The sequence below is a fragment of the Carassius gibelio genome, chromosome A21, assembly GCF_023724105.1.
Source record: "Carassius gibelio isolate Cgi1373 ecotype wild population from Czech Republic chromosome A21, carGib1.2-hapl.c, whole genome shotgun sequence".
Taxonomy (NCBI): domain Eukaryota; kingdom Metazoa; phylum Chordata; class Actinopteri; order Cypriniformes; family Cyprinidae; genus Carassius; species Carassius gibelio.
Window position 1 is genome coordinate 10,783,759 of NC_068391.1, and position 19,654 is coordinate 10,803,412.

Sequence of the window (19,654 nt, forward strand, 5' to 3'; positions counted from 1 at the left end):
TATTCACTGTTATAAATATTGTTGCCTGCATCTTGTGTCATGATGCATCACAGTGATGATACTTTAAAAGTGGCAATAATAAAAGGTTTTTTTTTTTTTTTTTTCGCTGAAGAATCAATGTGCTTATATAATATTTGCTGAACAGGATAAAGTTTTCTTTGAGCTGTACCATTAATGTCACATGAATTAGTAGCTAAGAAATGTTTACAATTAAAGAAATGCTTAGTATTTGACACTGAATTTGAATGTTATCAATGACGGTTAAATTAAAATAAAAAAATTAAAATTAAATATATAAATAAAAAAGTGGGTCTCTGTCACATGTATTATAACAGTAAGTTTTCAAACATACATTGGAGTTGAATAAGATGTTATGAACACTGATAACACTGAAACTCAACCCAAAAAATTGAAAACACAATAAAAATGTTATGCCATCTTTTGGTAAAAACCTAAAAGCCAGCCAGCATTTTTCAAGATCATAAGCAAGCCATATTCTCTCCTCGTGTTCATATTTTTTTTTAAATTAAATTATTTTATTTTTTTTGTGTGTGTTTTCAACCAAAACACAACCAGCTAAGTGTTTGTTATTGGTATTAAAATAATAAACTAAACTATAAAAGCTGGAAATCCAAAGTTTCTAATATAAATTTCATTATAGTTTATCAGTTATGAAAATACAATCTGAGAAATGTTGTATTTTAGACGAGCAGTTTCAATAATTCTGCTCTTACAAAGCTTCATTTGTGAAAGAGATGAGGTCAGCGCGCTCTAAGGGACCTTCTTTGTGTTGGTGGAATGGCGCTACAGTGGTGGTCTTTTTCCTGTTCTGAGTGGGATGCATACATCTGGCATACTAAAACAAAACTAAAATTTCAGCATACTAAAATAGCATTTGCTAAAGAGCATTCACAGGTGGGCACATCATTTTTAAAGCTGATGCTGCATCTTTGCCAACTTGTTGCTGCGTCTTTGTAAAAATGAAGCTCTGTCTTTATAGAGACAACACTGTGTCTTGGTATAGATGCCATTCCACCCATGAGTTTCAGGATGCGGTTGTTACCTGGTGACTGGTTATGATCACGATCATTGCTTCACGTGTCTGGGCATTAAGCTTGCTATGGTTGCATTTGTTGATGAGTCATGTTCTTATTGCGGGAATATGACCATCGTGGAGTTGCGGACCAGGCGACATTACCTGAGAAGGGGTGGAGTTCCAGTGTCTCTGCCTATATCTAGTTCTCTTTGGAAGTTGGAGAGGGACTACTTTAGGCAGTAGCTCGAGCAGTCTGAGGGTGACAGTGACAGCTATCCCTCTGAGGAACCAACCTCCCTGGTACCCTCACTCCTCTCGGCCCGTTGAGCTTCCAGAGGAACATGCTGAGTCCTCTACAAGGAGTATACCAGCTGTATCCTTTGGTGCTCCTCCCGACGATCGGATGTCGATTGCTGCATCGGAGGGTGAACTTGAGCTCTTTGGAGAGGAGGATTCTGCCGCATTGCTGCCCTCATTGAGCGGTCGTTGGGCATCCACCCCACCCGTCCAGGCCCCTGCCAAACCTGGCGGTAAGGGGAAGAGCAAGAAGCCCTGAGACGGGTGACCCAGAGATGGGGAGAGCTGCTCTTTGGGATATAGTGAATGCACTAATCCCTCCCCAGAAAATCTTTTGTTTTGTTTTGTCCCACCGCTGACCTCACAGCCTGTGGTACACAAATCTTGACAAAAGAGCAGTTTCCGGAATCCTAGTTAGTGCTGGCTAGCCCGTCTCACTGGCTCCTTCGGACAATCAAACTCGGCTATGTAATTCAGTTCGCCCTGCATCCCCAAAATTCAGGGGCATCCACTACACATCAGTGTAGGCAGCTGATGCTCATGTCTTGCATGTGGAGATCACAGTCCTACAGGCAAAGAACACTATAGAGCTGGTCCCTCAAAGCGATGTGAAGACAGGGTTTTACAGCCAAGAAATGTGGTGGGTTATGACTGATCTTGGACCTGCATGACTTGAACGTCTCGGTTACGTACGTAACCCTCGTTCCCTGATGGAGGGAACGGAGACGTTATGTCGACCGACAAATGGGGTCTCACTTGGGAGGCCAATCATCTCTGATTTTAAGAGAAAACGCCAATGAAATTGGCAAGTGGATTAACACACCTGAGCCACTCCCCGTGCCAGCGGGTATAAATAGGGCGACAGGTGCATCCACTCATTAGGTTTTACGCTGAGGAGCCGAGAACGTGTCCCGGCAACAGCGAATGGTTCAAGGTTGTGGCATGGGGACATAACGTCTCCGTTCCCTCCATCAGGGAACGAGGGTTACGTACGTAACCGAGACGTTCCCTATCTGTCGGTCACTACGAGTTATGTCGACCGACAAATGGGGTCCTATGGAAAACGCCATAACCTGAACCTCGTCACAACCCTGAGGCGCTGCAATTGTTGACAAGCCTTGGCGTGCCACAAAAGCTACGCTTAAGGTCGTAACCTTCCCAAAGCCCCAGCGCAAATTCACTGACCTTGGTACCGAAGGGGCCAAAGGGTGAGTACATCGCTGCTGGAGAAGGCCATGCTGCTGTTCCGCCCACATAAAGTAAATGGAAGGGATTTCAACCTTCAGTGAAAGATTGCTTCAAATCTTCCCTATTTGTTCTTTCAGCTGGCAAGACAATGGGGAAGCGAGCCTTTAGGAAAGGTCGCTACGGAGACCACATCCTACCCGTAGGGAGGTGACATGTGGATATACCGATATGGACTGACCTAGGGGGCAGTACTACATATGGAAAGGGTCTCTGAGGCAGGTCCTACCTTGGAGTAGGGATGGAACGGCTGCCAGAAGAGACTGACAGAGCGATCTGTCAAGGGAAGACACGGGTTTGCCAAGAGGGAAACCTTACCGTGGAAGAATACACATATGGGATTACCCGTAGGGAACCCAGCCATATGGACACCTAGCCCAGTACAGGGGCTGACCGGCTCCGAGCATGCTAACGCCAGTACTGGGCCTGGCGCCAGACTGCTCCGCCAAGTCTGACGCCGAGGGTGCTGGAGGATGCTCGACCAGGGTACGCCAACCGGGGAACTCTACTGGGAGAAGAAGGCGCTCACATCCCCGTGTTAGGGGGAATGGCGCAGCAAGCGAGACACCCAGCCAGCCCTTCCCGCCAATTACCTGTTACCCAACACACGGGAGGAAACTGGCTCTACACGGAGGTTGTAAAACCTTGCAAAGGTGTTAGGTGTCGCCCAGCCCGCAGCTCGACAAACGTCTGCCAGAGAGGCGCCGTGCGCCAACGCATAGGAGGAGGCCACACTCCGTGTGTAGTGGGCCCTCACCCCCAGGGGGCACGGCTCGCCTTGGGAATGGCGATGACCAAGGCGATGGCGTCCACTATCCAGTGGGCCAACCTCTGCTTAGAGACAGCCTTCCCCTTCTGCTGACCTCCAAAGCAGACCAGGAGCTGCTCAGAGCTTCTGAAGCTCTGGGTGCGGTCCACGTATATGCGAAGCGCTCTTACGGGACACAGCAACGACAAGGCTGGATCTGCCTCCTCCAGGGGCAGCGCTTGCAGGTTCACCACCTGGTCTCGGAAGGGAGTGGTGGGAACCTTGGGCACGTATCCAGGCCGGGGTCTCAGGACAATGTGAGAGTAGGCCGGCCCGAACACAAGGCACTCTTCACTTACCGAAAATGCTTGGAGGTCCCCGACCCTCTTGATGGAAGTGAGCGCGATCAGGAGCGCTGTCGTGAGAGACAGGAACTTCAGCTCAACCGAATCCAGCGGCTCAAAGGGACCCCTCTGAAGTCCCGCCAGGACAATAGAGAGGTCCCAGGAGGGAATCAGGGGTGTCCTAGGAGGATGTAACCTTCTGGCACCCCTCAGGAACCTAACGATCAGGTCATGCCTCCCCAGGGACCGGCCGTCCACTGCATCGTGATGTGCTGCAATGGCAGCCACATACACCTTCAGGGTGGAGGGTGACAGCCCACGCTCCAGCCTACCTTGCAGGAAAGAAAGCACGACTCTGACCGGGCATCTCCGGGGGTCTTCTCGGTGAGAAGAACACCAATTCGTGAACAGACTCCACTTCAGAGCATAGGCCTGCCTCGTAGAAGGGGCTCCAGCCTGAGTGATAGTGTCTACCACCGCTGGGGGCAGATCACTTAGGTCTGCCGCGTCCCGTCTAGAAGCCACACGTGGAGGTTCCAGAGATCTGGACGCGGGTGCCAAATGGTGCCAAGCCCCTGAGAGAGAAGGTCTCTCCTCAGGGGGATGCGCCAGGGAGGGGCTGTCACGAGGAGCATGAGTTCCGAAAACCAGGTCCGGGTGGGCCAGTAAGGCGCAACCAACAGGACCTGTTCCTCGTCCTCCCTGACCTTGCACAGTGTCTGTGCGAGCAGGCTCACTGGGGGAAACGCATACTTGCGTAAAGCCCGAGGCCAGCTGTGTGCCAGTGCATCTGTGCCCAGGGGGGCCTGGGACAGGGAATAGTACAGCTGGCAGTGGGAGGACTCGTGGGAAGCAAACAGGTCTACCTGGGCTTCCCCGAATCGACTCCAAATCAGCTGGACCGTCTGGGGATGGAGTCGCCATTCCCCGGGGAAAGTGAGCTGTCGTGAGAGCGCGTCGGCTGCACGATTGAGCTCCCCCGGGATGTGGACAGCGCGCAGCGACTTGAGCCACGTCTGACTCCAGAGGAGGAGATGACGGGCGAGTTGAGACATTCGGCGTGATCGTAACCCGCCTTGTCGGTTGATGTACGAAACAGCCGCAGTGTTGTCCGTGCGGACCAACACGTGCTTGTCCAGCACTAGCGGACGAAACCGTCGCAAAGCTAGATGCACTGCCAGCAACTCCAGGCAGTTGATGTGCCAAAGCAGTCGAGGTCCTGTCCAGGACCCTGAGGCTGCCTGCCCGTTGCATGTCGCGCCCCAGCCCGAGTTGGAGGCATCTGTTGTGACAACAACGTGCCGGGACACTTGTTCTAAGGGCACGCCGGCCCGTAGAAAGGCAAGGTCCGACCAAGGACTGAATAGGCGGCGACACATCAGTGTGATGGTGACACGATGTGTACCGCGGCGCCATGCCCATCTCGGGACTCGGGAGTGTAACCAGTGCTGAAGTGGTCTCATATGAAGCAACCCGAGCGGCGTGACTGCGGCTGCGGATGCCATATGCCCCAGGAGCCTCTGAAAGTGTTTCAGCGGTACCACTGTCCTGCCTCTGAAGGAACTCAGGCAGTTCAGCACTGAGTGGGCACGCTCGCTGGTGAGACGTGCCGTCATACTCACCGAGTCTAACTCCATACCGAGATAAGAGATTCTCTGCACAGGGGAGAGCTTGCTCTTCTCTCGGTTGACCTGAAGCCCCAACTGACTGAGGTGCCGAAGCACGAAGTCCCTGTGATCGCACAACTCTTCTCGGGACCGGGCCATAATGAGCCAGTCGTCGAGATAGTTGAGGATCCTGATGCCCACTTCCCAAAGTGGGGCAAGGGCGCCCTCCGCGACCTTCGTGAAGACACGGGGGGACAGGGAGAGCCCGAAGGGGAGGACCTTGTACTGCCATGCCTGACCCTCGAAAGCAAAGCGCAGGAACGGTCTGTGACGAGGGAGGATAGAGACATGAAAGTACGCATCTTTCAGGTCGATCGCTGCAAACCAGTCCTGGGGCTGAACGCATTTGATAATGCGTTTCTGCGTCAACATCCTGAACGGGAGCTTGTGTAGGGCCCGATTCAAGACTCGCAGATCCAGGATAGGTCGAAGGCCACCGCTCTTCTTGGGCACGATGAAGTAAGGGCTGTAAAACCCCGTCCTCATCTCGGCTGGAGGGACCGGCTCGATTGCATCCTTCGCCAGGAGGACAGCAATCTCCTCGCGCAAGACAGGGGCGTCCTGGACTGCCACCGAAGTCTCGAGCACGCCATTGAACTTGGGGGGTCGCCGGGCGAATTGAATCGCATAGCCGAGTCGAACTGTCCGGATGAGCCAGCGTGACGGGTTGGGCAGCGCAAGCCACGCTCCCAGATACCGTACAAGTGGCACCAAAGGGACAGTCGACATGCCCGCAGTGGTGCAGCGATGGGGAGTCGTGCCGGAAGGCCCAGAAGGCACTGCGTCCTGGGTCATCGCAACCACACTCCTCGGCCAGTGGCAGAACAGAACAAAACAGAAACTGAAGATTCTCCGCCCGGCCCTCCTCCGGGGGAAGGAGTGGCCCTGTCTTCGCCATCTCCTGAAGAGCAGTTCTCCGCATCTCCGAGTTGCCCGTGTCAGGGCCGCTTGGTCGACTTCTTGGAGGACTTCGCAGCCGGGAGTGACACGGGGGGCGCCGCTCTCCTGCGCGGGGCTCGACGCGCTGGCCTCGAAGAACTCTCAGCACGGGGCGGAGCTGGCGTAGAGGACGCAGGGGGGCGCCCACGGCGACGAGCAGGCTGAGGCGCTACCCGCGACGGAACGGTGGCAGCCGGAGATACACGTCGGGGCAGGATGTGCTGGATGGCCTCAGTCTGCTTCTGTACCGCCGAGAACTGCTGGGCAAAGTCCTCGACAGTGTCGCCGAACAGGCCTGCCTGGGAGATGGGGGCGTCGAGAAAGCGCGCTTTGTCCATGTCCCTCATCTCAGCCAGGTTCAGCCAGAGATGCCGCTCCTGGACCACCAGCGTGGACATCGCCTTCCCGAGGGACCGCGCCGTGACCTTCGTTGCCCGTAAGGCGAAGTCAGTTGCCGTGCGCAGCTCCTGCATCAACCCCGGGTCGGTACCACCCTCGTGCATGGCTTTGAGTGCCTTGGCTTGGTGTACCTGCAGGATAGCCATGGCATGCAGGGCAGAGGCAGCTTGGCCCGCAGCACTGTAAGCCTTGGCAGCGAGTGCAGCCGTCAGCTTACAGGCCTTGGACGGGAGGCGCGGACGATTCCTCCAAGTGGCGGCGTTTTGTGGGCACAAGTGCACCGCAACCGCCCTCTCCACCTGGGGAACCTCTACGTACCCCCTGGCTGCCCCGCCATCGAGGGTGGTGAGGATGGAAGAGGGAGAAGAGCGGCTTCTGGCCGTGAAAGGGGCCGTCCACGACTTCGTCACCTCTTCATGCACCTCCGGGAAGAAAGGCACCGGAGCAGAACGAGGTTGTGAGCCGCGTCCCGCGCCGAGAAACCAATCATCCAGCCGTGAGGGCTCGGGACTGGGCGGTGTAGTCACCTCCAGTCCGATACTCACGGCTGCCCGGGCAAGCATGGCCGACAACTCCAAGTCCGATTCGGCAGTAGCGACAACACCCGAGGGGGGCAGCCCCGCCGAACCTTCATCCTCAGAGGTCGATAACCCATCCCCCGATGCAGCAATCGACATCTGGTCTTCGGGCGGCGCACCGAAAGACACGCTGGGACCGCTGTGAGACGGCCCAGCAGAATCAATCGGCAGCTGCACGGGACAGTGGCTGCGTGAGGAGTGAGAGGTCCGTGGGGCGTGGCCCGGCGGAGAAGCTCTCACTGTGATCCTCAGATCTCCCAGAGCGCCAGCCGGCGGCCCTCTGCTCGAGCCAGAGAGACCAGGACGGGTGGCGACAGAGGGGTCTGCTGCACTCCCCTTGAGGAGTGAGAGACGCGATCGCAGCGCTGCCATGTTCATACGCCCACAGTAGACGCATGAATCATCCACGAGTGCAGCCTCAGCGTGTTGGACGCCCAGACACTGCAGACAACGCTCGTGACCGTCAACCGAAGACAGGAAACGACCGCATCCAGAAGGACACGGACGAAACGGCATCTTGAAAAAGACGCGAATCGTCCGTGATTTGCTCTTTTAGAACTGTCTCTTTTAGCCGAAGCGCCCAGGGGAATCGCCGTCTCGCAGGGACACCGCTGTAACGCGCCGTCACACCGACCAGGAACAGTTCAGCAAAAACAAAGATGAATGGCTTTGTAGTGATCTTCTTCATCGACTACTCGGCTCCAAAGCAAAAATCTAATGAGTGGATGCACCTGTCGCCCTATTTATACCCGCTGGCACGGGGAGTGGCTCAGGTGTGTTAATCCACTTGCCAATTTCATTGGCGTTTTCTCTTAAAATCAGAGATGATTGGCCTCCCAAGTGAGACCCCATTTGTCGGTCGACATAACTCGTAGTGACCGACAGATAGGGAACTGGGCTGTTCACAGGCTTGAATTTTAAGATGTTGATTTAGGAACTAGGGGTGTAACGGTACACATATTAGTACCAAACTGTTTCTGTATGGGTCTTTTGGTTCGGTATGCATGTGTACCGCATGAATACAGTATTTTATATTAAAAAAAAAATTCTCAGGAAATTTAAACAATAAATGCCGTTTTGACAGTCTTTGATGTGGTGTGACAGATCGCTGCATAAAAGCCTGGGAGAGTTGCTTCTGGGACAGTTCAGAAACGTGCTGTTATAAACCCAACACAAGCATCCTATTAGACACGGGACATATATACGTGGCATTACTGCTCTGTAAGTAGGCTCAGACTGCTCGCAACCCTCCCTCCCTCCCCATTATAAACATGAGCATATTATTGTGCACCATCTGGTTGTCATCTTCTTTTGTTTCAGATCAGTAAGGCTTTCAAGTTCCGGCTGGCATGAGCCTCACTGCTGAGAGTCACTCATCCTTATAACCAAGCTACAGTATAGATGTCCCACAGCCACATCTACACAATTATCACTGTTCGCTTTTAAAGACATTAATAAGTGTCTTAATTGTTGATGTATCTATAAATTGATGGTTCCGGGGGGTTAATGTTAAAGCTCTTGAATGTTCAATTAATTTTAATAAAGGAACCATACAGCCAAAGATAAATAGTTTCAATAAACTGAAGTTACTTGCCAAAGTGGTCCTGTCTGAACTAGTTTTAACGCAAAAAACACGACTGAACATCTCATGCCTCAGCAAGTCATTAATAGTGTCTACAGCTCATTAGTTCACCAGAGAAATTAAGTCTAGACAGGAGCATTTCATGAAATATTACACTATATACTTATATTTTACTAAACCTTAAAATTATTTAATGTATGCTTCAATTAATCTGTTATGAAACAGTGTGCAATCGAATATATTAAATACCCTAGAAATTGTATTATTTATGAGTTCATTTAAAAAAACTGAATTATGTGCAGTTTACATGTTTGGACACAATTTTTTGTAAAGTGTTGATCATCTTTTTAAAAATAAATAGTAGGCAAATTTAAGTTTTGGTTAAGATGTTAGGTCTTACCGTAGCCATATAATGTAAAAGGGCTCCCTATAGTTTTAAGAATAAGCTGAGATAAATTTTTATCACTAAGAAAATTTTGACTATAATTGAATGTATTTAAAGAAAGAGCAACTTTTTCAGTAAACCACTGTTTATTAAAAAATAAATAAATCATATAGAACCGTGACATTAAAGCTGAGGTACGTACCAAACCATCATATTTGTGTACAGTTACACCCCTAGCAGAAATGCATCTTTGGGTCATCCATTCCCAAGACTAGTTTGCAGTGACTGACCTGAAGGATGCATACTTTTCTCGATCCTTCAGTGCCACAGACCTTTTCTGCAGTTTGCATTCAAACGATGAGCATTTCAGTTCTGGGCCCTGCCCTTTGAGCCTGTTGGGTCTTAGGGTCAACTGGGAAAAGACGCGGAAGATCTCTTTTCTCGGTATGGAGTTGGATTTGGTCGAACAGACAGCACGCCTCACAGAGGAACATGCTCAGTCAGTGTTGAACCTCTTGAATTCGTTCAAGGGCAGGACGGCAGTCACACTGAAACAATTTCAGAGGCATATGGCTGCTGCTGCGGCAGTCAGGACACTGGGGCTGCTTCATACGAGTCCGCTTCAGCACTGGCTTCATGGCTGAGTCCTGATGTGGGCATGGCAGCACAGCACTCACCGGGTCCAAGTCACACTGATCTGCTGCGAAACCTTCCCCCGTAGTCAGACCTTACTTTTCTTTGGATGAGAGTGCTCCTAGAACAGGTTTCCAGGCATGCTGTGCCACACACGGATGCCTCCACCACTGCACATAATAGTCCGTATGGACAGTACCACAAATTTTGCGTCCATCAACTGTCACTCCCGTCATATGTTGTAACTCCCCCGCCACCTCCTCCTTTAGAGTCAAAAACTTCTGAGGTCGCTTCATGCTTTTCATATTCCTGGTCAACTCAATCGTGCTACCATAGGCGTAAGTCCTACGGGGACCATCTGAGGGGTTTCCGCCCCTAAAATGATGATTACAAACCACACTTTGTATTGTAAGTAGTAAAACAACACAAACAGGGCAAAAATGTATTTTAATAAAAAAAATTGTCTCCCCCTCCCTTGCCTCACAGTGCTTTGGTCCAAATGAAATGCCTGCTTTGATATTTTATATCACCTACACACAAGTCCTGTGAGAGAGATGTCAATAGTTATGGAACTCCAGTAAGTAAGGCTGTCTGCTATTTTATTTACTTAAACATCGGATGAAGTGGTTATTTTATCTTTAATACATGATGCCAATGTATTTTTCAATGAGTCCGCTATTTTATTCATTATAACGTTACCTGTTTGACGGAAAGGGTTTCAAAGTTTTCACAACAAAACCCACCCAATTGCTACTCAAAATTAGTCCAAACTAACTGCATTTCAAGTGGTGTTCCCCAGTAAAAAATTTGCATTTCATGGGCTAAAATATACATGATTGAGGTTGCTTCAACACCTGGTGCAGACATGAAAAACAGACTGTGGCAACAGTGACAAAGAAGCCCAATTCCATGGGAAAACCACAGACTGGACAACACTGTTATGGATAGTAATGTCTACAATGGACACAGAGTGTTGTCAAAGCGTGACCACAACAGCTTGACATAGTCTTATTTGGCATGACTTCCATGCTGCACTAATAGTAGCACGACTTAATGTATACAGTATCCTTACAAGTACAATTTTAGCTGGATTATTTGTGTCCCCTTCAAAAATTGCTCTATAGAAATTTTATGTTTATTGTCCCCCCAACTGTTAGACAAAATCTACGCCCCTGCGTGCGGCTGATGAGCTGTCATGAGCTGCACTACCGGGAGAATGGAGACTCCATCCCCAGATGGTCCAGCTGATTTGGAGCCATTTCAGAGTCACTCAGGTAGACCCGTTTGCCTCTCCAGAAACCTCACACTGCTACTGTAGCTGTTCTAAACCCTGACTGAAGGAACACTCTGAATGGATGCGCTGGCACACTGCTTGCCTTAGGGCCTAAACAAATATGCGTTTTCCCTAGTGAGCCTTCTTGCACAGACACTGTGCAAGGTCAGGGAGGATGAGGAGCTGGTATTGCTCATTGTACCTTATTGCCCAAACAGGAACTGGTTCCTGGAACTGATGCTCCTCATGACAGCCCTTCCCTGGTGTATTCCTCTGAGCAAGGATCTACTAGTGACCCAAGTGGATCCCATGTGTGTAAATTCCACGGTATAGCTCAGTGTTTCCTCAGCAGATGTTATGTCATTTCCCAAGGGGTTGCAGTCACATCTAAATCTTCCATATGCACCTAAACGGTTTTCAGAGTGTGTAAGTGCTTCCAAAATCCTCCTTCGGGAAGGATGGGGCTTCCTTAACGTTCCTGTTCCAAGTGGAAAGGGTAAGTATCCCCAGTGTTATCCAAATCACACTCACAGGTTAATGTTAAGACAAACAGTGACTGGCCTTCCTGCTGCAAGCCTTGGCCTATACTCAGAGGGGCAAAGGAGGCTTGCACAGGACACTGGAAGGGGCAGCATCCATGGCGCTTTGGTAGGGATTCCAAATTCAACGGTCAATGGTGTGACAACCAACTGAAAGGGAACGTCTTGGTGACATATGTAATCCTCATTCCCTGAAGGAGGGAACAGAGATGTCACATCCCATCGACCACAGCTGCTGTACCACCGCTGAGGTAACCGACTCGGCTCCTAAGAAAAAATGTGAGTATGCATTGCACCTGCTGCCTTTTTATACTCGGACTGCGATCAGCAGCAGCTGGATGCAATCATCGGATGTCAATGTGCATTGGCTCGTTTAGTTAAAAAGGCATGGATAATGGCTTCAAAAACAAATAATGGATAACGAATAATTCTGCCAGAATATTCGGCTGAGGCTGCAGGACAATCTGGTGTTTGCTAGGTAACAGGTGAGCCAGGGGACCAGCGGAATATTTAGCACAAACCTCCTAAAGTCGCTCAATAATACATTATACATGTTCTACTATTTGTGTATATTTAAAAGGCAATGATTTAAACCTTATAGGCTAGGAAATTATACATTAATGAATGGAATAAGCACTGTGCGATCATCAATCAAACAGCCGCGCAATTTGCCAAAATGCTGTTGTAGCTTCTGTGTGTCACATGACAACCCCACCACCCACACCCCCACTCGTGCCACCTTAAAAATAATGAGTGCATGAATCTCCTGCTTATACATTAAATAAAATATTTGTACATTTAATAAGCTGTCACAGAGTATGAAATAAATACAGTCCAAAACCGTGTTAGCTCTGTTCCAGGAGGAATGCCTTTGCTTAGACACAATTAACATTGATATTTCCATAATATTTACGCTTGCATATCAGAATTTTCATCAGCTTTTACTCCAGTTTCAGAGTCATGATCCTTCAAAAATAATTATAATGTATTGATTTATTACCAGTGCTGGAAACAGTTTTGCTGCTTAATATTTTTTGGAACCTGTGACATTTTGTGTAGAATTCTTTAATGAATAAAAAACTAAAGAGAACATCTCTGATAGTAAATCAACATATTGGAATGATTCCTGCAGGATTATGTGACACTGAAGACTGGAGTAGAGGCTGATGAAATATGTATAAATATATATTACATACGTAACCAAGACATTTTTTAAAAGAGTCCATGAGGATCATTTAAGTGTCCTAAAATTCAGTTGCAGTTTAACTAGAATAAATAGTATTATTTTAGTCAAAGAGTTTCTACTGATCCTCCATTTCCTGAAATCATCAGTTACTTCAGAATTACAGAAGGATAAAGTTATCTAAAACACTTCAAGGTCACATTTGCATTCTATAATTATTTCTGAATTATCAAGGGACTGTTAGATCATTATGATGTTGCAAATCTGACTGTATATAAATTTCCCTCATGCAGCTGTGAGCAGATTGAAAGATGGATTTCTAAAAAAAAAAAGCCGTTCAGAGGCCTTTTCCAAACCTCACAGTCTTTCAAGCAATTCAGCATACTGCTTATAAGTCTATTTTAATGATTTAAAGTCATCCAACAGTATAACAAGATACACAAGATTGTACACAGAAAAAAAAAATCTACATTGGCCTTGTTTGTTCTGGAGTCACATTTTGAGAAGAAATGAATAACATCTCCTCTCCCAACTTTCTCACTATCACGGCTCTGAATGAGTGGGACTGGACCAGCAGGATCGTATTTTTTTCATTTGCTCTTCCAGTTTACCTTCTGACTATTGTTCTGAATGCTGCCTTGATTATGATTATTGCTTTTGAGAAAGCCCTGCATGAACCCATGTACATTTTCTTGTGTAATCTCTGTGTTAATGATCTGTGTGGAACTACAGGGTTTTATCCCAGGGCTTTGGTATATTTACTCACAGAAACTAACAGGATTTCAATTGAGGAATGTATTGTACAAAGTATTGTCATCATTGTTTATGGGGCTGGTGAATTTTCAAATTTAAGTATCATGGCTGTTGATAGGTACATAGCGATCTGTCGACCTTTACGTTATCACAGCATTATGTCACCTTTCACTGTGCGAAGCCTGGTGACATTTATTTGGATATATCCTTGTTTTCTGAGTATAATGGCCACTATTGTTGCTATGAAATACCCTTTTTGCAGACATGAAATAGTTAAACTTTTCTGTGAAAACCTGTCCTTGGTTAATCTTCAGTGCAAACAAGATAATTTAAATGGGATTTTTAATGGATGGATGTATGTAACTGCAATTGTCTTAATTAGTTTTGTTCTGATTTCCTATTTTAAAATAATTCTAGCTTGTCGGAAATCTAAAGTAAATCAAGAGAAGTTCTTAAGCACTTGTGTACCACACTTGATTTCCTTTCTGAACTACATAGCCTGTGTTTTTTTTTATTCCTCCCAGACAGAATTTAGAACAAAAGCATTGCCTCACATGTTATATAGTTTTCTAACGGTTATATTCCTGATTGTTCCCCCTGTTGTCAATCCTGTAATATATGGTATTAAATTAAGTCCAGTAAGGGCAAAAATACTATTTATCTTCCGAAGTTTAAAGATTAGGAACATGTAGCACACACTTTATAATTTAGTGTTGACATCTTTTTGTCTTTACTCTGCATTACTCTGACCTTTTATTAAAACCTTTTATTTATTTTTTTATGTAATGTTATTTAAACAGGATAATTTATTCTTTAAGCTGTACTTTTCATGTAACATGATGTAAAAGGAGAAATAAGTAAATGTATATGTATATTTACATAAGTTATTGTGTCTTAGTATTTGACACTGCATATATTTTGCGCTATTAAAGCTGACATAGCAGACCTGTGTAACATTTATTAAAACAATGGTTCTCACAAATACAGTTGCTCTGTACATGTTGCTACAGTATTAACAATGATATCAAAAGTGTCAAAGTGACACTTTAGTGCTATCTTCTAGTTGAAGACCTATATGCTTCCAAAATGTTTATAAGACTACTGGAAAACCAAAATCAAGGACTGAATACAATTCTAGTTTGTCATTTACTCTGATACAATATTAATTTAGAAATGGCTAAATGTCAAAATTACAAATAAATTATTCTAGCTGTTCCATTATTGGTATTTGCCATCCAACATTGAATGTTTCAGTGCAAGATTATACTACAAACCATGCCTTTAATAGTATGTCGGTTGCATTCAAGAATGATTTTATATATATATATATATATATATATATATATATATATATATATATATATATATATATATATATATATATATATATATATATATAAAAAATGTAAATTAACAAAGGCCTGTTACATTCTTCTTATTAGCATATTAGGCCTCTTATTATTATTAAGTTAGATTAATTATTAAATTATAACCTACTACAATTAATTTAGTCTCCACAATAATTTCATAGAGCATCACTGCTTAACTGACGTGCTGCAAGGATAATAAAGTTTATAGACTATTCCTCATTGTAAATCAGTCATCACATTGGTATTGATAGACCACACGCGCATGTGAGAGCTGAACAGCACACCTTTAAACTAAACTCATTTAAGCCTTGCCGGTATAAATATGAAAGAGACAGACAACGCGAATGAGAACTCCTGCACGCTGTGAAACTTCAACCATTCATCTCTCAAAGAAGACACAAACATTCACATTCTTCACAATCCATTTTTTGTCTTTCTTTTTATATACATTTACATTTAACATTTAATCATTTAGCAGACTTATATACATACAGCATTATATACATACACTTTAAGGATAGGACAGACCCATTTACATGCAAAGTTCGGCAACCGCCTTTGGGCACCTCAAAGCAAAGGGCCCCCTAAAATGCTTTTTACATAGGGCAGGAGAGGTTTATTACCACAACGACTGTCTGCATGTCCGCATTGAACGTGCTTCATGTGTATCCTGCTTGTAGCACAATTAAAATTTAATGTATCTGAAGCTGTAATTAAAACCTGTGCAACAGTGCGTATTGCATGTTTATTGTTTTAAATACCGCTTGTCCGCTTACTTGTTGGATCTAAGTATTAGATGCATGTGCAGTTTCTATGTTGATTGATATAATTCTATAGGTGTGTGATGCAAAAAAACTACTTTCAATCCAGGCCAGACGGTGGGTGGTATTTTAGTATGCAAATTTATTCAAAGAATATAGGAAATGAGAATACAACTCATAACTTGCAAACAGATTAGTAAGTATTAAAATCAGCTTCAAATATAGAAAATACAATTCCCAAAATTAATATAGTTTTAAAAACAATCCATACATGATGGATTTAAGATTAGTACAAATGGTTATAATATTCAAAAGTAGTCAAACTGTTAAAATGTATTTCAAAAATAATAATACAAAGCATATAAGAATATTTGTATATCAAACAGTCAAAGTAATAATAATATTCAAAGTAATCATTTTGGACGGTCAAAACATATAATTACTGATTTTGACTTTGCTCAGTTGAATGCAGGGTTACAAAATACCTCAGGAGATTGGCTGTACTGCGTCCCTCATTAAAACCCAAAAAGGATTAAAAATAACTCAAGAAACAGACATGAGGAACTAAAACTCAGACATACAAAATCATAAAGCTCAAAATATAAACGTTTTTTGGAACTAGATGGAAATCTACTGCCTTATCTATTTCTATATTGCTGCAAAAGTTTTCTAAAGTCTTTAACAGCCTGTGAAGGCCTCGGGAACAGAATGTCTTGTGCCTTTGAGCACGTAGCAAATTTACACGTGACAGAAATCAGAATTTGGGTTACACCAGTGTGTAAATGTATTTTTATTTTTAGGGCCCAAACACTGCAGTGCGAGGACCCTATTGGAATTGCTCCATTTATTATTATTATTTTTATTTTTTTCAGTTTCATTTAAATTTGTAGTTTAAAAAAAAAACAGAAAAAAATCTATGTATTTTAAGGATTAGAGTTAAAACAGGCACATTTGTCAGGGGACTTTCTTTGTATAGATGGTTTCAACGGCGACAACATAAACACACGTTACTGCGCAACGCACGCTTTTGTGGACCTAACTTAACTTCCGGTAGACTTCCAAATAGAATCAACAACAAAAGCCAAGTGCCTCTAGAGTAGATATTTTTTGATAACAAACAAAATATGTTTGCTGCATGGATCAGGCGGACTTAATGAAAATGCAAATTCATTCTTTGCCAAAGGAGATGTTTTAAAGCATAGACATAAAGCGCGAGAAATAGAGGTTTCCCCAGTAACAGCTGTAAACAAAGCAGAGCTGGTACGCTCACATGCTGCTTTATCAGGCATATAACATGCAAATCTTCATTCAGAAATACAGCCATATAAAAACACCCGTGCCTCGTTTTAATATTTAAACATATAAATGTAAGGAATTATTATTATTAAACGTGCAGTACGTAACGTTACTCATGTTTATTCCACAAAGCCTTTTTGAAAATCGATCAGTTTTAAAATTGTGGTGAGTCTCCAAAAATAAATAAATGTAAGGGAAACACACCCCGCAGCACAACCCCCTGAGCCCAACTTCAGTCTACTCATGAACTTGACTTTAACTGCGTTTGTAGAAGGCACCGCAGCCAGACCAATATACACAACACAGACGGGAAGTTAACATAGGTCCAGGCGCGTGCACCCTATGAAACCGTCTGCTATATTGTTCCACAATGTAGTTCTCATTCTGACTAATTTAAGTTTGTATATGAATGAAACTCTGAAAGGATCCGACTGTTTTGATTATTTTTTCCTTTTATCTGATAAAGTAAAGTTTATGAGCAGAGCTCTGCTTTGTTTACAGATGTTACCGGGGAAAGCTGACATTCCAAATTATGTTTATTTTCAAAAATCCAGACTGCAGTTTTTGTTCAGACCAATGCAAAGATCCACCCACATAACTCTGTTTTAAATTAATATAATGATTTATATTTCTAAAAATGGTTTAATGGCACAATTGTGAGGTTTATCATTTTATAACTTATTTTGTTTTTGTGAAAACCTGTATCTCAACTTTAAATCGATTGCTATTCCGTGGTCTACAGCATGAATGAAAGCTATTTTTAACATGAAAACTGTAGAAACACTGGACACAACTATGGGGCACCATTGTGCGCTCTCTATTCCAGGCCCACCTGATCCGCCTTGGTGGTCTCCTGCCTTGTCAGCTCCACTTTGATGGACATCTGGTTTATGATCTTAATAATTCAAATTAGATGTCAAGTGATGGCAATTTAGTTTATTTTGCTAGCAACTTCCCCACTCCTTTTGAGACTTTTTTCCAATCTTAAGGGACAAATATAGCAACTTCTTGGACAAACCTTATCTAAATTCTCATCTTGCCCACTGATCTTAATTAATCTTTAGATAGATCAGTGAATTTGCCCTTATGATGTCATCTAGTGACACTTAGCTACCAGTTTAAGCTACTTTCAGATGAAACCAGTTGGCAACACTGACTGCAAGTGGATCTTCTGTACAATGCAATGCTATATCAAAAATATTAAAGTAACACTTTGGTGCCATCTTCTGGTAAAAAAAAAACTATATGCCTCTACGATTTCTGAAGATTTTTGTGCAAGATCACACCTTAAATAAAAATATGTGGGTAGATAAAGTGCATGCAAAATACAATAACAACTATAAACTATATTTATTATATACATTTAAAATATTTTTCGAATTTATGTTAGAATATTTTTGTCTAAATGGTTCCAATGAGAACCTTTGTCATTTGAAGAAACTCTGTTCCACAAATGTTCTATGTGGCAAAAGAATGTTCTTCAGATTATAAAAAAGTAAGAAAGAGATAATTCTTTAAAGAACCTTTGACTAAATGTTTCTTTGTGGGGGGAAAGAACAGTTCTATGGCATCGCTGTGAAGAATCTTTTAAGTATCTTTATTTTTTAAGAGTGTATTTACTCTATATACCATGCAACTGTCCCATTTCCTCAATCCAAATAACTTTTGTTTCGTCTTTTATTTCATTTAAAATTGAATACATTATAATATTGTAAATGAAATATTATTGTAATATTTCCTTTACATTTAGTTAATACATCAAGAAAGGTTTTGAGTCGAAATTCATATATATTTATACAAATGTGTGTTTTAAAAAAAAGTTTTTGTCTGTGTTTGGAATGCTTTGAACATATTGTTAAAAATATTTTAAATGTAGGATTTTTGTGAATTTTATCCTACAAATTGAAATTTAATATATCACTAAATTTTTTGTGTTGTGCAAAATTGGCAAATATTCTGTCAAGAGTTAAATATAGAGACCAGCATCTCAGCAAAGTGAGGATATCAAGATTGTTAAGACACCTACAAATTACAGCCGTCAGGATAAGCATGTGTTTCAGATCAGGTGATTTTATTTTTTTAAGATGATAATTTGCTGCAGCCTCAAACACATGATGGGTCTCTTGTGTCTTGGTATTTTCTAATTACACCAAATAGGATTAAGCACAGTATATCCATTCATTCTGCTACATAATTCAATTTTTAACTTGAAATCTGATTGGAGTGGCTTTAGATTCACTCCTCCTTCCAGGGTCACTGTAATAAGACAGAGCCTGACTAGAGTACCGCACAAACGTCCTAGGAGTGCCTTCATCATCAGAAGATACCAACATGAAACCTCAGAGTATACTTGTCTTGCTTGTCCTTGTCATATTAGCATTGAACTGTAAGTTTGGGCTTTTCTTGCATTGAGTGATAATGTTTAAATTTACTAACTTTTTTATTTAAGGCATTTGTTGTGTAAACCTAAAACTGGGAAATATTGCATCAAAACCCATGGATTCATGTCTTCCATAAATTTAGGCTCATTTTACAGGATCTTTGATTGCTAAAGCATTTAATTTCTGTCTAAGGCAAAGAGAATGAGGCTGCGTCATTTCCCTGGAGCTGCGCAAGTCTCAGTGGA

At 43.9% G+C, this 19,654-nt stretch overlaps 1 protein-coding gene across 1 annotated transcript; it reads left to right on the plus strand.

Moving 5' to 3' along the window:
- Positions 1-13,357: 13,357 nt before the first annotated feature.
- On the plus strand, positions 13,358-14,293 carry LOC127941609 (olfactory receptor 13C8-like). The gene has a single exon (XM_052536870.1). The coding sequence runs from the start codon at positions 13,358-13,360 to the stop codon at positions 14,291-14,293; it is 936 nt and encodes a 311-aa protein (XP_052392830.1).
- The last annotated feature ends 5,361 nt before the right edge of the window (positions 14,294-19,654 follow it).

Excerpts from the sequence above, each read along its gene's own strand:
- LOC127941609 (XM_052536870.1), top strand. The coding sequence starts at position 13,358 with ATGAATAACATCTCCTCTCCCAACTTTCTCACTATCACGGCTCTGAAT.